General features: G+C 37.3%; 1 protein-coding gene and 1 long non-coding RNA gene across 4 annotated transcripts in view; one reads left to right on the plus strand and one right to left on the minus strand.

Moving 5' to 3' along the window:
- LOC137175805 (anoctamin-4-like) overlaps positions 1 to 15,475 on the plus strand; it is a 49,086-nt gene that overhangs the window by 24,076 nt on the left and 9,535 nt on the right. For both annotated transcript variants that reach the window (XM_067581698.1, XM_067581699.1), the window contains exons 7-19: positions 848 to 948; positions 1,515 to 1,559; positions 1,642 to 1,773; positions 1,998 to 2,104; positions 3,254 to 3,309; positions 3,498 to 3,619; positions 3,918 to 4,052; positions 4,604 to 4,700; positions 5,025 to 5,085; positions 12,099 to 12,181; positions 13,490 to 13,630; positions 13,991 to 14,155; positions 14,446 to 14,482. In XM_067581698.1, coding sequence (XP_067437799.1) covers positions 848 to 948; positions 1,515 to 1,559; positions 1,642 to 1,773; positions 1,998 to 2,104; positions 3,254 to 3,309; positions 3,498 to 3,619; positions 3,918 to 4,052; positions 4,604 to 4,700; positions 5,025 to 5,085; positions 12,099 to 12,181; positions 13,490 to 13,630; positions 13,991 to 14,155; positions 14,446 to 14,482 — 1,282 coding nt within the window. The remainder of the gene's footprint in view (positions 1 to 847; positions 949 to 1,514; positions 1,560 to 1,641; positions 1,774 to 1,997; positions 2,105 to 3,253; positions 3,310 to 3,497; positions 3,620 to 3,917; positions 4,053 to 4,603; positions 4,701 to 5,024; positions 5,086 to 12,098; positions 12,182 to 13,489; positions 13,631 to 13,990; positions 14,156 to 14,445; positions 14,483 to 15,475) is intronic.
- On the minus strand, positions 5,946 to 14,122 carry LOC137175806 (uncharacterized). Of its 2 annotated transcripts, XR_010925720.1 has the most exons (5): positions 14,033 to 14,122; positions 9,639 to 9,829; positions 7,829 to 7,951; positions 6,759 to 6,902; positions 5,946 to 6,152 (listed from the first exon to the last, which is right to left on the minus strand). It is a non-coding gene; the product is annotated as an uncharacterized lncRNA (long non-coding RNA). The 2 variants fall into 2 exon arrangements; XR_010925719.1 differs by lacking the exon at positions 14,033 to 14,122 and having other exon boundaries at positions 9,639 to 10,316.

Genomic DNA, 15,475 nt, shown 5'->3' on the forward strand with positions numbered 1-15,475 from the left:
CATCTCTTCCAAGAGGAAAATCATATCTTCTCTCACTGCTCAGTAAAGGGGTTTCTCACTTTCTGGCCTTATTGCAAAGCAAAAATTGCCAGTTCTTTGAAAACTTATGACAGCAAATAAACAAGCAGCTCTGTAGGTATTTTTTGTTGAATTAGATTTGCTGTGATTACTTTGGCAAACATGCAGCTGCATTCATAATGTGCAACATGAGCAACATCAATACCAGTTTGTTTGAATAAGCATTTTAATGCTCAGTCCTATAATGCATGTAATTTCAATGGCCAGATTGTTGAATCTTAAAATGCTCTGAGCCTTTTCACCTGGTCTTACAAAGTCTGACAGCTGAGTTCTGTTCTGGTGTTCATTGGTTACCACTCATAGACCCAAACTAATGAGCTGCTGTTGATTTTCTCCCCTGCTGCTTCGTATTTAGCAAAAGGACCCCTTGAAAGAGTAGGAAATGCAGATATTGTGATCTGTGTGTGTGTGTGTGTGTGTGTGTTCATTTCTGCGCTTTCTGCTGTAGCATCAAGGTCAGCATTATCTAGGACACACAGGGGAGGACAAAGGGCCCTTGTCTCCTTCAACAGCCCACTTGTGTGTGTTTCTTACATGGAGCTATTTAGTTATTTTTAGGTCTTTTTACAGTTAACCCTTGATTCTTGTACCTTTAGACTGACTCCTACTCTGTCAGGGAACTCAAAACTATCATTGTAAATATATAAATGTGAATACAGAATGAAAATTAAATGTAAATGACATTCTCTGGTCCTCCCTATTTTAGTTATTTAACTTATCTTTGTTACTGACATTGTATTGTTGTTTTGTATGTTTGGTTTCGTCACAGGCCTCCTTAACCAACAGCGACGTGATCTTCCTGAAGCTTCATGCACCATGGGATGTTCTCTGCCATTACGCAGAGCTCATGAACATTCGCATGCCTTTTAGGTGAGATAAAACCACTTCTGAAAGTGTCTTATAATGGAAAAAACTTAAAGGTACCCTGTGGAGTTTTCTTATTAACAAACACTTTGTTTACATTACAAAGTGTATTTACTTACACAATGTATTTCCTTCCTCATAAAACATTATTTTATATATATTTTAAGTTAGCATAGCTAGCATAATATTTTTTGCCTTTGCTGGGACATTGCTATGCTTCTTTGTACGATATTGTCAACAATCAACAGAGTAACATGAAACCGGCATCAGGAATGTGTACTGTGGTGCTTGTGATAAAACAGTGGCCTATCTGTAAAAATATTGCTCCATAGCACTACTAATGGTCAAAAAATTCCAAGGGGTACCTTTAATGTTTGTATTATCAGTAGTATTATCATAGCAACATGGCTAGTAGAACCACAACTTAGCAGCAATAGAAGCAGTAATAGTAATGGTAACAGCAGTAGAAGTAGTACAATTCATTGTAGCTATAACCTCATTACTGATCTATATCACCCTGTACTAAGTTCATCATTTCCAAATATTATTTCAAATATTCCTAAATATTCCAGGAGGAAAATCTTTTACATGCACCGACGGCACAAGTTCATGAGCAGGTGAGTATTCAGTGTAAGAGGCAACATTAGGTCGGTGAACGAAGCAAAACTCTGGCAACTTTAACAGAAACTTCACTTGTAGGATGGAGAAGCGCATCAACAAATTCCGAGGCTGGCTTCCCCGTAAGCCCATGAAATTTCACAACAACACTCTGCCTGACCTGGAGGAGAACGAGAGCTTTACCGCCCCTTTCAGTCGATCAAGGATACATCAGTGAGTTTCTACACAACTGCACTTTAAAAAATCCCCACAAAATGAATTGAACTTTATACCTGGTGCCTGCCTGGTACATTTTCAATTTACTCTATTGTGCTTTTGCCACTTTAAACTCTCTATCTTGCCTTTCTTATACCAATCATCACACACACACACACACTCAGATAAGAAATATCATTCACAGCAGACAGATTTTTAACAACCATGTCATTTCACTGTAGTTTCATCATCCACAACAAAGACACATTTTTCAACAACGCCACCAGAAGTCGCATCGTCCACCACATCCTCCAACGGGTCAAATATGAGGAGGGGAAAAATAAAATGGGTGAGTTTCTCCCTGAACATTATCACAAATACCAGAAATATTTTTAAAAATAAGGAAAATTGAAGCTTAACAGGAAGGGGTGCAAAAAAAAGAAAGATAAAAGAAATGTAGAGAGACCATCTGACTGTCAGTGTTTGAGGCAATGAGTGGGGTCAGGTGGGATTTGGACCAAAATCCATTTATAAAGAATTCATTAACATTTACAATTTGATGGATTGGCAGACTTGATGGATTATTTATAAGAATGCTGGAGTGTCATGGAGGATTTTCCACATGCTGGCAAACCAAAATGTCTTAAAAATGGCTTATAACTGATTGATAAGGCATTAGTAAATATGCTTAATTCAAATAAGACCTTTCTCTGCATTAGTAAACCTGTAGTATATTTGCAGTCTTAGTGAGTATGTTAGAGGTCCTACAGTCTCTATTTATAAAATTAAAACAAAAATGACAATAATATTTCATAAATCAACCCTGAAAAATATTGAGAAGCTCTGCTGAAATCAGGTTCTAGTAGGAAACCCAGTTTGTCCAGCTGCACCTCTAGTTTTTGCTGCTGCAGTTACAAATGTCCACTTTTCCCTAAAGTTAATCTTATCTTATCATATCCTTTTGGTATAATTAAGTACCTAATAGTAGTCTGTGCCTGATTGGGCTGTAAAAAAAAAACAAGTTTCAACAAATTTTAACATGTAATTCATTCAAATTAATTAAAATGCAACCATTGTAGCGAGATGCTAAACTTTTGTAGCATTAACAAGCTAACGTGACAAGCCCTTTTACAAAGCTTACAAAGTCAACAGCTGTACCATGATTTATCCATATATATTGTTGAACCCAGAATACTTAATCACATTTCTACTTAGATGGTTTGGTGACATGATTCAGCAAGGCTTGCTAGTTTTCTGCTAGTTTTGTGTTAGCAAAAAGAACAACATTGGCATAGTTTACTGATAAGGCAACATTACATGCAATGGGTGAGATGGAAAGTACAAACATGGAGAACAAGGCAATGCCTGTTACTGAAAAGTCAGAAATTTGAACAGATCATGTTGGAACAGTTACAATTACAGCATTGTATCTTCTACACTGCTCGACTGACACACTGACTGTTGCTCTTCATTTATGATTCTCTGTCTTTGATTCCAGGGGTTAATCGTCTTTTGAGCAATAATTCATATGAAGCAGCTTTCCCTCTTCATGAGGTAATTTGCCTAATCTCCGTAAATCCATTCATTAATTAAATTCTGCCACCTGTTTTGAATTCGTCACTGCTTGCTTTGACATGTATGTGGTCGCTGATGTGTAAAAAGGAAATTCCATGAAATTTTAGACCAGTACATACATAGATTATGTTATCAGTGACATTACACATGTGTATACATTTTAATAGGGGAGCTATCATAGCAAAAACTCCATCAGAACACATGGAGCAGAGAACCATCGGCACCTGCTATACGAGTGCTGGGCCTGGTGGGGGGTTTGGTACAAGTACCAGCCACTGGACCTCATCAGGTAACTACATTCAGACAATTAAAGAGGTTTTAATGTCAATTTAAATCAAGACATTATGAGATAAGTAGTAGTAGCAGTAAAACTCTAGTACCTTTATTTAGAAGTTTCTTCATCACAATCCAGTGAGCAAACAGAGTGCAGTTGTTAACAGCTGTGCACTGGACTGCAACTTTACCAGATATTATACTGTATATACAGTATATTATATACACAGTATTTATGTCATATGAATATTTTAAGGACACTTTTTGGCAGACTTAAAGATGCCTCAAACTCTTCTGCCCTGCCGCTGTTTTAGGAGGTATTTTGGGGAGAAGATCGGTCTGTACTTCGCCTGGCTTGGCTGGTACACAGGGATGCTATTTCCTGCAGCTCTGGTCGGCCTCCTGGTATTCCTGTACGGCATCTTCACTCTGGAGCAGTGCCAGGTCAGGTAAACACACCTCCTCTCTTTTCTTATAAAAATAGTTTCCCTAGAGCTGGTATTGTATACAATAGTGTCTATGCCAGACCAAGCCTTATCTTGCTTCATTTTGTTGTTTGTTTAAGCTGCACAAATGCTCAATAACTACAGATTAAATGCAGCATTTATTTAGTGAGAAAGTCAAGTAACTACTCTTGATGCAAATGATGATTACAGTTAAGGCAACAGGGTGTGAAATTGTCCCTTGTAACCCATCAAATTAGATGCTTGTCAGATGGAATAAAGGAAGTTAAACTTATTCAGGATGCTCTGGTAAAATAAGTGCCTAAAATGTAAATGTGTGGTGTTCATCACTTAAGAAAAAAGGCCAAAATACTGTGTAGTGCTGCAGAATAAAGTGTTGTCATTTTTTTCCAGACAAACAAAATCTTATCAAAAACTTACATAAGAAACTGCATTACATTAGTTTGGGGTTTTAGTAAAGGCACTTTGACTGTTTCTGGATGCTGTAATAGCTGCTTTATCAGAATTTGATGGACTAATTGTTTGTTGTTCTCCAGTAAAGAAATCTGCCAGGCCACTGACATCATCATGTGCCCCATCTGTGACCAGTACTGCCCCTACTTGAAACTGTCAGACAGCTGCATCTACGCCAAGGTATTGCTGCCACGGAGCCAAAACAAGGGGGAAAAATGTTCCCAACACCTATTTGTTAGTGAAAATGTGGAAAATGTGTCATGAACCAACTATGTGTAATAATATGCAACTTTTACTCTCAATGATTAAGCACATTAGTGGTTAATTAAGGGTAACTCTGGTGCCAAAATGTGTTTGATTTATAACTTTGTTGTTCAGGGATTAACCAATGAACTCAATTTGCTGTCATAAGACTAAAGTTAATGTTATTCACTGTGAACTTGAGATAAATTGTGTATCTTTCAAATTTCAAATCATATTAAGGTTGTCCTTTCTTTATTTCAGGTCACTCATCTCTTTGACAATGGGGCGACTGTTTTCTTTGCTGTGTTCATGGCTGTTTGGGGTAAGTTGGACAGTTAACATTTTTGCAGGAACTTTCCAGGCATTCCTCCTCTTCACAAAAACACTTTAGATGCACTTAACAATTTACTACCTGCATTTTTGGCCACTTGGGGGCAGCGCAACAAGCTGTAAACACAACATTGACATACTTTCACTAGAAAGTTGAAATCCCAAATGTGTTCACAAACAGTTGGCTATTTACACATCCAGCAGATACCGAGAATTGTAGCATTTATTTAGAGTTGTATTTATGACCACCTGTGCAGTATTTGCTCTACTTTTAGCTTTGTTTTGGTCTCTTCTAACTTCTGAGGGAAATGTTTGGCTCTCTAGCTGCTAAATGCTCTACTACGTTCACCGGCTGGTTGCTAACTTTCTGTGTCTGTAATTTGGTGTTGGGCAGACAGTGTGCAGTGGATTTACCAGAGCTTTTTTAGCTGAAAACAGCTTATTGCTGTGGCTGGAAATGACACAGATGAGAGTGGTGAGAGTGAACCAAAACAGTAAAGTTGTGAACTATAAAACTAAAACAATCAGCTTAAAGATGCTGAAATGCTCCTTAGAGCTGAGGGGAACTGCAGAGTCTGATGATAATTCTCAGTGGGTTAATCACTATGAGCAACGCCTTTCACATTATATGTTAATGTAAAATTATTCATCAGTGCAGCTTTAACTTCAGTTTTTTTATTTTTGAAAAAATGAAAAAACAAACATGAGGTTTCTAAAAGTAAAAGTATTATTGCTACATTTAAAAACTGACTGACTGATATTATTACTTCACATAGATTGCATATTGTCTCAAAGTGATATAGAGTATTTCATACAGTATATTTGTCATAAAGTGAAACTTCAATATTCACATTTTCATTTATATTGTGTAAATGGCAGTAGGATCAGGAGCCTGTCAGCGCTGAACAAGGTCCCAGGGTATTGAAGGCGCAAACAGAGAGCTTGTGGTGGGTTCATGTTCTTCAACTGCTACCAACTCTGCAGGAGATGAAGTAGCAGACTCATCACAAAGCTGATAGCTAGCCAGTCTGTGAACATCTAGTTGGAAGGATGAGGGGACTGGAGAAATGCAAAAGAAATGAAAAATGAACTTAAAGTAATTGTGTTGAAGAAAAAAATAGACCACAGACATTTATTTTTTTCCATTTCTTTACAAAGCAGTTTACTAATATGTTGAGTTAAACTGATTGTCAAGGCAACTTTTAAACTGTGGCAGGAGAGAAAGCTTTTACTGTGAAACAGTTGGATATTCCCTGTTCACACTGCTGCTATTACTTTAATTCATAGATGTCATATTACGGATATGGATACACTATTTGCTATTAAATTAGACCTGGAGGCTTGTATTGTATATGTGATTTGTATTTGCATGCTGGAATTTCTAGAATTGTAATTACACTACAGTTAACTTAAGCAGGAGAGTTTTAAGAATGAAAACTTATGTACTATATTGTGTTGCTACTTTTGATATCCTAGATTAGATTCAAACAATAAACAAAATAAGTCAGGCTGCAAAAATGCTTATTTTCTCAAAAACAACTCACGCCACTTGTTAAGTTTCATTATTAGCTTTTTTTTTAATTTAATTATCAATATTGAAACTTTGTTGATTAGTTAAATTCTAAACCTCAAAACAAAAACTCTAGCAGCAGACTGAATGCTCACCAAAGGCTTTTTGCACAGTGTCTGGGTGTTTGAGAGCTTTTTGTACTTTGCTGTCCAACCTCCAACATCTCAGCATGAAGAACAGAACTAAACACAGCTGGAGGGCAAAGGTCAACACGCCCAGCACGATGATGGTGTTGCTAACTGTTGTGGGTAAAGGAGAGAGGAATGGTACAAGTTATTTATCTGTCTGTTTTTCTGTGAAAAGAACATTGAATGTGGTTTTGTAGCTTAGTGTAACAGTATGGAACTAATAATGCCAGGACATTTAAACTAAATATATATGCAATCATTGGAGTGTAAAGTGCTTTGGGTAAAAGTATTCCCCAAATTGCAGATGTTATATAAACTTCCTTTTCTCAACCACCTCTGGTGCCATCATGGACATACAGTGGAGTACTGGTGATGCATAAATAATAAATACATAAAATCTATAAACATAATAAAAATAAATATCTATGGCAGAGATTACAGAAAAACATTATTGTTGTGTGGATGCAGGTTAATCCAATCATATCATTACACTTGAAAAATATAATTATCCCACAGTGAAGTGTTTATGTGCATGCTGTGCTTTTTTACATTGAATCCAAAAGCCAGGACATTTTAGTGCCATCAGACACCTTTAAACCTGTATAAATGTTGAAATGTAATGTAGTCAAATGCTTAATATGTCAATCAAAAGTGATTTTTTGCCCTTAATTGTGTAATTCTTGGACAGTGAGTGCCGTAGTTCTTATACTTGAGTATATACACCAATGAAAGCAGTGCAGGCCCTGTTGCATTTGTGTGTGTTAATAATTCATTCAGGCATATTCAGACAATGTCCTCATCACAGTGGAAACTTGATCTGTTTCACACTTATAAATGTTTTATGATGACTTGCAGATGTAGTTTGACTGAACTTCTGTCAAGGCAAACTAAAAAAAAAGGTATGAAAAACTATAAAGAAAAACATTTGATTTTTAACTGGTCCCTTGTTTGCTTATATGGTTAAGAGCCTTTGTGCATTTCCTTTTTAACTCCAGTCACAATAGAGATGACAGCCACTGAGCAATGTTGTTACTGACCAGCTGATGATAGTTGTGGTGTTGACTCCCAGTGGGAGACGTGTGGCTGAGAGAAGCCCAGAGTCAGGTTCTGGTTCTGAAGGAATCCCATCAGTCAGATCCGTCACTGCTACAGCTGAGTCCCTGTGCAGCAGACAGAAGCATTTGCTTGTATTTACTAATGCCCTGGCAAAGGTTAAAGTTTTCTACTGCACATCAAAAGAATCTGAAGACCTTTGGAAGAGTAGTTGCTGACGTTGTATTTGTGAATGCGATGCTGTTATATAAAAGTCCACATGAAGGGCAGAAAATGTTTGGCTCAGGGAAACTTTGAAGGGGGTATTGAACTGTAGACAGATACAAAAAAGGTGGCAGAAAACAAACCGCGGGAAGTTCAACAATACAATTTAAACTTGAAGAGAAATCAACAGGTTGAACCTTCTCAGCCTCACCTAACTGTCACCCGCTGTTTTACCTGCTCAGGTAGATGAGCTAGACAGATACAAAGCAATCAGAAATTACAAACTAACGAAAAACAATTAATTTAAGACCTCATTTACCCCTCACATTGTAGTTTATCGCTTGGCACACATTCACACACACACAATTTAAAGAATGCAGTTTACTGCAGAACCGACATTACACGCAGAACAACAAAAAATCATACATCACTACAGCAGGGTTGACCCCATTTAACACATCAATTTCTTTGAACACAAACTGTCTGTTGAATTAACTGAACTATAAACTGAAACACTGAACTTAAAGTGAATGATGTAACAAAAAAAAAGTACTACTGTCGAGAAACAAGGCCATGTGAAAGGAGGGAGAAACAGTCTTTTCACAGTGATATGAAATGAAAATGAATCTTTCATATCATGTATATACTGAGTATATAAAATCAACCCTGATAGATTTGATCATTTTTCTTTTATCTTCCTCTCCTGATTCAAGAGTTCATAGTAAAATCTCTTTCATGTAATTGTATAATCTATTATTTAAGAATTCTAGTCTTGATAGAGCTCTACTTAAGTTGTTTTAAACTACTGTATTATAATGGTTCCAGTAGGCATGCAAAGGTTATTAATAGGCTTTATTTGAAATATTAAATTTATTGTGTGAACACAGGGCTGGGGAATCCACTTCACTTTAAATACAAGTTACAGAAATCATGCATTTGATGGAGCAGAAAATCATAAAAATTTTCAAAGTATTGCCGCTCTCAAATTTTTGTAAGACATTGGCTTAAAGATTATTTTATCATGTCAGTCTGATATTAAATGTGTATTTTGAAGTAAAAAGGTCACATTCTTATTTTAATGATCTTTCTCCATCTGATCTTCTCTAAAGGCTGACTTAAACAATCCTTTAATCAGTTACACACCTTTAAATAAAAAGCATGTTGAACTTTAAACAGTGCACTGTTAAACTTTTTCCCAAATGTCATGTAGTGTGTTGAAATGTGTCTTTGAAGGTATCTAGATTTGATTTAGCTTCGAATAGCAACATATCAGGAATACAATATATGATTGCATAAAACATCTGAGTGCAAGTGTATACATACTTATAAACACATAAGACATTACACATTAACATACAAACTAATAATCTGACTTAAAAACATGCCAAGCTGATATTAAACCTTTGTAAAGTGGACGAGGATTTCTGTTACAAATGGTAAACTCTCTGAAGAGCAATGAGGAGGGCTAAAGCTGTTTTGACAGCTGCACAGACCTGCAGAGCCCAGTTTAACGTCTGCAAATACCTCACATTATTCCAGTTTTTATCCAGTTTAAAGAAAATCTAATAGAAAGTGCACTTATATACTGACCTTACAGTCACTGCTTCTTGGTGTTGCAAGTTGCTGTTGCCACTGCTGTCCAAATGAATATATTTTTGGGTTCAACTGCTGCAGAGAATGCACTCAAATCCCTTCATTAAGGTTCCTCAGAAGTGCGCTCCCCTGCTGCCTCCACATGGGAAGTGGTGCCCTTTTCAGACAGCTGAGTCACATTCAAAACACTGCACTCAACAGTGGACAAAAAAGAGAAAATAAACTACAAGCATTGAAATAATGAGGACAAAAACCTAAGTGGTCATAGTGGAGCCTCTGTAGAAATACTGCTCCAGTTGTCAGTGGAGAGGCAGGTAAATATGTGCAATAAGTAAGCCATCTTTAGGACTTTGGTCGGATATGCCTGCCCTCTGTGGTGGAGCACTGTCTCTGCATTGTAAACACCAGAACATAAACCAGCTCTGTGTCACTTTGCCCCAGAGACAATATCAACACAGTCTGATTATCTTGGCAGCAAACTAACTGGTTTCAGTAATTATCATTTGGCCATGAGGGATGAACTTTTAGAAGAAAGAACCAATCACATACAATGAAAGCAGATCCTGAGGGATTTGATCATGACTTCACCTTTTAGATCAAATAAGGTATAGTGGGCTGTAGTTGTAGTCTTACTCTTCTGCTGTAGTTCAGCAAGTAAACACACAAAGTCATAATTTTGCATTAAAAAAGATTATTTTTGGAAGAACCCACTTTATTTTTCTAACACTGACTGCAGAAGCCAGAAGCTTCAGCTGAACTTAAGATGTGTTTTTGCACAGATGGAGGACTATTAATTTTTCCCCCATCACTAACACTGAAATTATTTTAAAAAGGCATTTCTTTGCGGCCAGTATGAACAGGTGAAACGGTTACAGTCACTAACAACCCTTGCAGGGTACATATGGGCATGTCAGTATTATTAAGGTAGACTTGAAAAAATGTAAACCTATACTTTAAATGTTTTATGTAAAAATATGTATGTAAAATGATTGATAGACTGGTTTTTCTTACAAAGATTTGCATGTTGTGCAATGAAAGAGACTTTCTGCGGAAAGGAATTACTTTCAATTTTTACCAATGTTGCAGTTTGATTGGAAGTTGTGTGCAAGTGCTGCCCAAGAAATACGACCCCAATGGCCTTATTATAGCACCAGGTGGTGATGCTACAACCACGAACTTTACAGTATGTTTTGGCCTACAAGCTTTCTTAAGTTGCATAAAACTTGTTGATGTCTTATTTAGTTTTCAAGATACTGACTAATGAACTTCAAAAGGGCATGGTTCAGCATATAAAGACACAAGCACTAGCACATAAGACTAAAGTCAACAACCGTTGGACCAGTCATCACAAATTTGCAGGATAATTCCACATAGGTACCTGGAAAATACCCTGAAAGTCTCATTCAAATCAACCACTAGGGGGCGCTACAAATGCAAGAAATGCATTGCATAACAAGAATCAGACTATGAATCAAAAATTGTTTGTCCAATCTTAAGAAAACTCACAGGATATGTTTCATAACAGTGTTGAACCACGTGTGTAAAACTATTTTGAATTTGCTCAATAGGGGGCACCACCAGTTCCAAACACACTCATGGGCCTGATGCAAATTTGGCCATAAATCAATGACCAAATGTCACCAAACTTGGTGGATATTTTTTAATTAAGCTGTTGAAGCTTTCAACTACTAACGGTCTGTGTTGCTTGAACCACTGCTTGCGGCTGTATTTGTAATTTATGATGTACCGGATACACTGGCACAAAAATAGCATTTTCGCCCAGACAGTGACGTGTTTACTTTTGTTTTTAAATAATGAAAAGTAGTCAGAAAAAAAATATTGCTACCTTTCTAAGGTAGACTTGAAAAAATGTAAATCTATAGAGAGTGAACATTGGACTGAGACGACTGTAAATGAATGCTAATTTTACTCTGTCTGCTGGATGTATACATAAGCAACTGATAACATATTAGCCATAACAAATTTATAAGCTGATAATATGTTGATGAAATGTTCGAAATTAATTAATACAACTTTAAAGAAAATATGGGCACGCTTGGATTGTAGAAAAGGGAATCACTTATTTGGAATCCTATGAAAAAACATCAGCACTTAATATGCACCGTAGTGAACTAAACTCCACTAATACCTGCTTTTTGAGAGAAAAACTGTCAGTCCAGGGTTTGAGACCTTGCACTTACCCTAAAGGCATCATACCACAACCTGGACAATGCTGCTTATTTCCCTGCGTTCAAATATCTCTGAAAATAAACTTCTACAAGGAAAAATAGAAAATGTAGCTCTCCTTAAACCTCAGAGTGTTTTACCCTGAGAGTCTTACCAGATATTTAGAAGGATATAACCTTATGAGGAGCCAAATCACTGTTGTGATCAGTACTGTTAAAGAGAAGACACAAATGGTCACATGCTCCTAATGCCATTTTTCTCATATTTCAGCTACAGTCTTCCTGGAGTTCTGGAAAAGGCGCAGAGCCGTCCTCGCCTACGACTGGGACCTCATTGACTGGGAGGAAGAAGAGGTGACATAGTTATGGAGTCCATCTATATATGTAGCTAATCTACTCACCTCAAAATATAATGAATGTTATGACAAGACTTTCTTTTAAAGTGTAATGTCTTGACAACTTGGTTCATGAACAACAGTAAAGAAATGCTGCAGTTTCAGGTTTGCATGTGTTTGTGTGGAGTTTCCTTTGGGATTGTTGTACTGAGAGTCTACACCAAGAAAGTCTCTCTCAATTCAATTTATGACTCACTGAAAATGTACAGTTTTAACACTTTACCAATGACAGCTCATACAAAGTCAAAGTCAACTGTCTACACAGTTGTCATATGATAATATAAAGGTTGGTTGTGTGAGAAATCTTGGTGGGTTTATAAATTTCTTGCCTTTATTATGTATCAACCTCCAACCCTTCTCTGTCAATCATTCTCTAACTGATAAATGTGTTCTTTGAAAGGCTGCTGTTTGTGGATGCGAAAATGACTCAGAGCCCCTGTGACACAAAACTGAGATAATAAACTGCATAAGCAACTGTATGCCTGGTTGGTACCTGCAGCAGTTGTGGCTAATTCACAATCAAGGAAGAACTAAAACCTTTTTATATTGCACATTTTGTTGAAGAAGAAGTGCTGCAATTGTAATGCAGTAATAATGGCTGTATTTTGTTTAGGTGCACCAGTTTCTGGGCCCTGATATTGTATTATACTGTATTGCTCACTGGCACTGTAATAATGTTCTTTTCATCTATACTTTTCTATATGAGACCAATATAAAACTGATATAAATTCAAATTACTGCTGTGAAAAAAGCCTATTGTGTTTCGGGATGATTACAGTTTTTAGGCACACCATGTCACACTGGAAGTTGTTAAGTTTATTGTTGCAATGTTCCTACATTCAAAAAAATAATAATCTTAAATATTCAGTGTACTGCAAGTCAAGTGTAAACAGCTTAATAGTGCAATACCGCCACTTTGTACAGTAGTGTTATAGTACACTAGTAGTAGAACAGTCCTATGAAGAAGAGCTGCTCGACACAAATAGATGGTAGGAAGGAGAAGGAAAATATTAGGTTTCACTCTGGCTAAGTGTAGAATTGGTTTGGTTTAATAAGTCTGGAGCTTGAAACTCTCAAATTGTTTATGGAAATGAAATGCTGTCAGTGCGTGCTTACTGCATAGCACTTACTGTATTTTAGTCATGCAGAACTATAATTTAAAGATTTAGCACTTTGGGCTTTGGACTGAGCATTTTTGACAAGTGTCTTTTATCACATTTTCTGCTAGAATTTGCTCATGTGTGTCATGATGTCCATTGTTTTGCAGGATGAAATACGCCCCCAGTTTGAGGCCAAATATTCAAAGAAAGAGAGGATGAATCCCATATCAGGAAAGCCTGAGCCATACCAGGCCTTCACTGACAAATACAGTCGCCTCATCGTCTCAGCATCTGGGATATTCTTCATGGTGAGTTACTGGGGTAAATAAATGTAGGTGTGGCACTCTCACCATTTTATTCATCCTGATTCATCATTTTAATGGAAAGTCACTTTTCCTGTTGGTAGGGTAGATTTAAATATTCTTTGCTATTATTTGTAATCTATTATGTAGTTTAATTTTATGCCAATGTTCAATTTGTTTGTGCGGATTCACCACCTGGTTATCTTTTTTTATGCATTTGGTGACTACCTGTTGTATTCATTGTACAATTCCCTATTTTATGAATTTTGTAAATTACTTGATAAACACATGTTTACAGTGTAAGGCCAATGTATAATTGATATTTGTCGTTGTTAGTAGTAGTGGTATTTTTGTCACGTGTCACAGATATTGGTGGTGATCGCCGCTGTGTTTGGCATTGTCATTTACCGTGTGATCACCGTCAGCACCTTTGCCGCCTTTGGCTGGGCTCTCATCAGGAACAACTCTCAGGTGGCAACTACGGGCACGGCAGTCTGTATCAACTTCTGCGTGATCATGCTCCTCAACGTGGTGAGTTTCTGCTGTCTATCAACAGCAGTGGTGCAGAGAGGTTGGTCAACTAATAAATAGAAGGATAATAATCATAACACAACATGACCAAGATACAGGATGCTTTCATTTGCTACATTGCCAAGTAAAGAATAATAAATACATACAGACATACTAATATGCATAAGTACCGTACAAATCTACTAAATATCTTCTGAATAAAATAAATATATGCAGTATATTCTTTTAACTCGGTCGTTGTTAATTTCTTCACTCAGCAATGACTTAAAACCTTGTTTTTTTTCCCCTAGCTCTATGAAAAAGTTGCTCTCTTGCTCACCAATTTAGGTAAGTTGGTTTTATCAGCAGATCTGCTATTCTTGAGGGTGAAAAGTTTCTTCAGGCAGGCTTAAATTACAATTACAATTGTTAAGTACATTGTTGTTGGCCATGGATGTATAAAGAGAGCTCGATACAGTGCCTCCACTCAGTCTTAGGCCGTATTCAGACCAAATCAGGTGGTGCAGTGTTCAGCCGCAGGGTCGAGGTGTGGTGGGGGGTTGTGGGCGTGTTTATTTGTGCTCTAGAATGTAACCGCTGTGAAACAATCAGAAAATAACGTTTTATTGATCTGATTCACCAGCTTTCTCGCTACCAGGGCTCCCTCTCTTCATTCTCTCTCTAGCTCGCTCAACCACAGCTGCTCTCTCTCTCTCTCTTTCTCTCTCTCTCTCTCTCACTGATGCTCTCAGCTCTCTCTCTTTACTCTAACTTTACTTTTAACGTTGTCATATAAAGAGAAATGTCTTCCCCTCATCCTAGTAACGTCTTTGTGCTCCCTCATGGCAGAGTTTACAACTCTGATCAGTCTGATCTGAAGCCTTCAGCCACAGTGACGTCAGGTTGCGTTTCTCCAAAAGTTGACTCTGGCTCAACTTTCCGGCTGCAGTCCGGTGCAGCGCCGCAGCGGCCAAAACGGCCGCAGACGAAACACACTACTCCCATTCAAATGAATGGGGGGACTGGCGTTTTCGCTGCACCACCTGATTTGGTCTCTATATGGCCTTACTGCCATTTCTTCCTAGTGGCCACTGGCAGTATTACAGTGAAAAAAATCCCCTGTGGCTTGGAAAGCATTGTCTCCATAGTCCACCATTATAACAGAAATGTCTATTAAACTGTTGACAGAACATCTCAAACTGCAAATAAGGTCAAGTATTACTCTTTGTGTTTGTTGAATTTGTAATCCATGAAGGATGTATTTTTTTTAAAACTTACCCAGGACTGACCCACACTGGATGTGCTAGTCGTAAATAAAAAACTCTTTATAGACAGAGTAGA

This window comes from Thunnus thynnus, chromosome 23, assembly GCF_963924715.1.
Source record: "Thunnus thynnus chromosome 23, fThuThy2.1, whole genome shotgun sequence".
In the NCBI taxonomy this organism is placed as follows: domain Eukaryota; kingdom Metazoa; phylum Chordata; class Actinopteri; order Scombriformes; family Scombridae; genus Thunnus; species Thunnus thynnus.